Genomic DNA, 5,538 nt, shown 5'->3' with positions numbered 1-5,538 from the left:
TTTGTGTTTATACTCTTGAGTCTGGCGTTCAGGATTTGTTTGCCGATTGGCATAATGTGTATTGTACAATAAGTGTTTTGTACTTGCGGAATTATGGCCAAGTGGTAAATTGCCTCGCTTACTGTTTTGGACGGGAGAGGGAGTAATCTGAAATTTCTGTTCATCAACAAAAAGAGATTTTGATTTCCATAAAAAATGTATTAATGTGGTTTTACAAATAACTAACAAATACTAACAAATACTAACATTACTAACGTTTTAAATGACTTTGTTGATACTAGAACCAATATTTAAAACTATATTTTTTTCCTTCGAAAAAATTACATTTATGAAAAACCACTTTTACTTTCGATCCAAAACAAAAACACACTTAAAAACAAGAACTCGTTTGCATTCTGATCCAGTTTATGCCAGGACGCAATCGCACATGCGCTGGCAGAGGCGGCTCCGAAGATTCTCTACACGAGGTAGCAGTCTGCAGCAATCCTGGTTATCCTTGGCGCCAGAGAGAAGCTTCTGCAGCTCCTGCACGGCTTCCAGGCAATCGCAGTGCTCGGCGAGGCGGGGATTGCGGCACAAGAAGTTGTCGCAGCGGATGGGATCGCATTTGTGCCTGGGCGCCCGGTACTCTTCCCGACACTGATTGCGCAGATATTCCTGATGGCACATTTGGCGATAGTAGGCCCGCTGCTGGCGCCTTTGCTCCGCCCGCCTCATGTCCCGCATGAAGGGAGCCTCCGGTTCCCTACAATGGCGATCCATAAAATGGCAGATATCGCACTGACAACCCGGCGGTGGACAAGGCTGGCAGATCTTTTTGATCTTATCCATGCCTACGGTTTTATTCTTAAACTTTTTCTTTCTCTTATGAGGAACCTTGAGTCTGCCTTTTGGGAATATCGGCTCGAACCGGTCGTATTCTTGTACTGGAATCTCAGTAATACTGTGGGTCACTGAAGTTTCCCTGTTACTAGGCCTTTCGTTATCTTTCTCTAAAGGAACTAAAGGAGTATCTGTTTTCACACTGGGTTTTTCCCTTTCGGAAAATCGTTCCCTTGGTGTATTTCGTTTTGGAATGTCTTTTTCCTTTGTATTCGATTCTTCTTCCCTTATTTCCGATTCTACTTTCTTTATCTCCGATTCTTCTTCCTTTTTTCCGACAGTTTCTTTTTCGTCTTTATATTTTTCACTTTCTTTTTTATCTTCGTTAACTTTATCTTGGTTTTCATTATTTTTATCTTTCTTATTTTTACTTTTATCTTTATCTTCATCTTTACTTTTATTTTCTTCATCATTTTTGCCCTTTTCCTCTTTTATTTCCACTTTTCTATTTTTTTCTTTCTCTACGATTCTATTTTTATTTTCTCTGCCATCTCTTGTATCCTTGCTGTCAGCGGTTCCTCCAGCTTCCTCGCCAGTGCCCTTTTCACCATTTTCCTCGCCTTTTGTGGGTGTTTCTCCGCCACCCGATTTTCCTTGATCGCTCGAAGGTCCTCCACCTTGTCGACCATCTCCATTTCCTTCGTGCCCATCGCCACCCCCTTGATTATCATTTTCCTGTGGTGTCTTGGGTTTGCAGCATTTTTGGAAGATCTTGCAAAGCGGATCTGGAGATGGCTTCTGCTCGAAGCACTTGAGAAATCTCTCGTATAGCTGATCGTAGTCCTTGGGCTCCGGACACCGCAGCTCCCTTTGCTCCTGCAGCCAATCCCGGAATTCTTTGTTACGGGGACGGGGATCTAGTTTGTACCTGGTCCACTCGTACTGAGTGCACTTATTTCGAACTTCGTCACAATCCATGGGGCAGTACCAGTGCCTGCGACGCTTACCTTTTGTGGTATTTTTGGGCCTTATTTCGTCCTTTTGGCGTAACACTCCAAAAGGATCGCTGGGATCTGTAGGATCAGGGCAATAAACTGTCTCGAAAGCTCTTAGCGGTTCCAGCTGTTGTTTAACATAGGGCATCTTTCGGAGCTCCGACTGCAATGCCTTTCGGTTGAGGATGAGGGGATTACAAAGCTGAGGCTTAAAGATATTTCCTGCTGCTCCTGTCCTCGGGGGTGGCGACCTTGTCTTTTTGGGGCGACGTCGCCGACTGCCACCACAGCTGACCTTGACCAGGCAGGCTGCGAGCACCCGGTTGAACACCACCGACTCGGGCTGATGGGTGGGCGACCCTACGCCATAGAAGCCCAACGTGTCCTTGTGAGGACTCTGCTGCCAAGCGAGCAGAACGTCGTCCTTGACCATGTCGAAGGGTCGCCCACAGTCGTCAGCCGCGAGGGAGTTGGCCAACCCGGCGATGGCTTCGTCCTGGTTGGGGTTGCATCGTGGCTCCCCCGTTCGGATCGAGGGATAAGTCTCGGTGTTTTGGAAACGGTAATCCTGGCAGAGTTCCCTCCACTTTTTTCTAGGGCTTCCCTGTGGTGGATCATCATTCAACCTTTTCCTGCTCATTTCCGGTTGGATCGGAGTAGACCACTTTTAATTTTCTTTCACTATACAATTTTGTTCTGTTTTTTTTTACGACCCGAGGAATTGAGAGCTGGAGCAAGGACTAACAGATTTCTATATTTTTGGTGCAAAAAATTACCACCACAAACCTTTATTTCATTTGGTATTCTAGAAATTCTGGAAAATTAAAAAGTACTGTCAAAACGAATGATCATAAAATGGACTGGGGTAAAATTAAATGACAATCTTTAAAACAAAATTATCGGTGTCATATTTTCCATTGTAAAATGAATTCACTTTGGAAATGCAATACAGTTATTATCAACTGTACAATTAGAGCTCATATTACAAATAATACAAAATTGACATTCAAGGGAATAGAAAATGGAAAAATGACTAAAATTCCTTTTGTAGGCATACTCTTACATGTAAACTTGACAAATAATGCAGCTGGATTATAGTAACCAACTTTGTCCAGTAAAATCGAGTTACTGAATCCTAATCCATGTCACTTTTAAAATGTGCTTACCCACAGGACATAGGACGCCATGCGTTTGCATCCATCCAAATGAACCTCAATTAAAGTTTGCACACTTTAGTTTGCTGTCCTAGTTTCAGGCCCCCGAATCGAGCCATGTTAGCCATACAATTTCCTGCCCATCGCCACATAAATTCGCACACGAAAGAGCCTTACAGGGCTGGGCTATTTATGGAGCAGTTCCTGTTCAACCGAAAAGGGGAAAAATACTAGAGGCACGGCACAAAAAGCCAAAGTCAGCTGCTTTTAGTGCTGGTAGTTGGTTGCTGGTTGTGAACGAAATACGAGTACACATATACAGAGGAGCATAAATCCAAAATTGTCTTTTGTCGCATAAATATTTTACTTGGGGTCTTTAGAGCGGCCTGGCAACCGGAGAGAAGGCAGCCAGGACATAGACAATAGGCCAAGCTGGAATACGACATGAAACGACATTATTTCTTATTATTAGAACAGCGCAAATAAATGAGACTCGGAAGGGGAGGGGGTCCAGGATTTTCCCCCCGATGGCACTTTGTTTGGCCTGCCAGCACCGCAATTCCCACATGTCTGTCTTCATAAATGCTTTATCTCCGGCCAACACACACGGAGGCGGCTCAGTGTGTTGGCTTTTGTAATTATGTGCATATAATAAAGTTGACCTAAATAAAAATAAGCGCCGACTTTGGCGCGTTAAATAAAAGCCAATGCCTGAATATACACACGGGGGACAATAAAATGGGGGGATATTGGCCATAAGTACAATAGTCATATTGTGTTGATGTTGTCCCTGGGATCCGAGCAGTTCATTAAATGATAAGCCATCGACATCTGGCCAAACAATTGGGGGATCAGGCGATGCAATTTCAGGCCGGTCGAGAAACAATCACTGGTAATTGGGGGCTTAAAGGGGGTGCGGCATTAACATGTAAATAGTCATAATTGATGAAGGAGTTCAGTGAGTTGCAGAATCTACGTACCACTTGTGCCGGCTATCTGCCAAGTGACATGTCCCCTTAGCGAATTTATTGCCCCAATATATTAGACTACCCTTCGCGCATTCTCGCCACCAGCAGGAATAAATTCATAAATTCAGCAGAAAATGGCAGAACTCGCATATGCTCACACTCTGCCTTCGCGAGTTTGATTCTTTTTCTGCTGAATGTGCCCCGGCGTTATCCATTAAATGCGATGAATCAACTGTTGGCCGCCATAAACAATCTTTGACTCAGTTTCAGTTTCTCCGCTGCTCATAAAACGTCAGACGGCGGATGGCGAGCGGAAATTTATGCTCGCCATTTTGCAGAGGACATGTTTGTACTCGCTGCGGCATACGTGTGCGTCTGTGTGCGTATGTGTGACTTCCTGTTGACGTGCAAGATGGCCGACAAAAGAGCGTCGGCCATTAAAAAGCCGGGAATGCTTCCAAATTACCGAACAAATATCCGTAAGAAGGCTTTACTGGCCGTAGATAAAACGAAGCTTGCTACCAAAGTTGATTTACTGAGTAACAATATCAAATTAACATGTTTAATAAGAATTATTTATATTTGAATTAATGATTTTGATTTAAAGTTAAATTTATAATACTTATAATACAATTTAAAATGGATTTTTCTTTCCCTAAAATTTGTCTTAATTTTACTCGATTTTGAGCTGAAAATCTTTTGATTTTATTGTCTAATTGGAGCTAACACAAAATTCGTATGATTTATTACAGAACTTCCAATATCAGACGTAGCTTGATTTTTTAATCAATGTGGTATAGTTTTCCATTCCATTTCAACTTCCCATAGTTTTTGAATCATCCTTTGATTTTTTATCAATGTGGAATAGTTTTTAATTCGTTCTTGGCTACACAAAAATTCTTCTGTTCTAATTCGCGTTCCAAGTTATTTGCATTTTAGACGAATTTCCTGTCCTCTTTCCTTCCAAGTGCATTCATTGCGCATTTGACAGAAGTGTGGCCAATAAAACTGGCAACTGCTTGTGGAAAACATCAAGGATAGAAATGGCAAAAAACAAAGGCTGCTCCAGATGAAGAAAATATTATGAAAAAAGTGAAAGACAGAAAAAGACAAGATAATTGATTGTTTGATTCAATCGCAAAGTCAAATGCTTTTTTTCGGAGCTGGTACAAAATGGTTTTTGGATGATTGCGTAAGCGACAAAGGAAACGCACCGAGCATTGAAAATTGGTTACAAATTCTGATTAGAAGCGCCAGCAAAACAGACAGAGGTAAAACGAGGCCAAAAAGGAATAAATACAAGCAGAAGACAAATTGGGCGTCACTTGCCCGGTGGGTGTGGCAGTTGTACAAATTGAATTGTATTCGGTTCGAGGGCATTGATAAGACAAAGCAATCAGTCAGTCAGTCAGGAAGTTTGAAAACCGGTCGAAATAAAGGTTTTTTTCCTTCGGAGCAGAGTTTGCGAAATATATAGGTTTGCAGGCATCGAAGGCTGATATAATTGGTAAAGTGATCGATTAGGTATGTAAAATGAATTATACGATATTGCCGAGCACAGGATTCCACATCAATTTGAGAAGCTGAAGAACTGCTAAA

General features: G+C 42.3%; 1 protein-coding gene across 1 annotated transcript; it reads right to left on the bottom strand.

Moving 5' to 3' along the window:
- Nucleotides 1-290: 290 nt before the first annotated feature.
- LOC108064265 (uncharacterized) lies at nt 291-2,558 on the bottom strand. Its single transcript, XM_070219395.1, has one exon. It carries the CDS (start codon nt 2,455-2,457, stop codon nt 406-408), a length of 2,052 nt encoding a protein of 683 aa, XP_070075496.1. The 5' UTR covers nt 2,458-2,558; the 3' UTR covers nt 291-405.
- Nucleotides 2,559-5,538: the final 2,980 nt, after the last annotated feature.

Source organism: Drosophila takahashii, chromosome 2L (genome assembly GCF_030179915.1).
Source record: "Drosophila takahashii strain IR98-3 E-12201 chromosome 2L, DtakHiC1v2, whole genome shotgun sequence".
NCBI classification, from domain to species: domain Eukaryota; kingdom Metazoa; phylum Arthropoda; class Insecta; order Diptera; family Drosophilidae; genus Drosophila; species Drosophila takahashii.
Note: the sequence above shows the minus strand (reverse complement) of the source record. Positions and strands in the feature narration are given on the sequence as shown.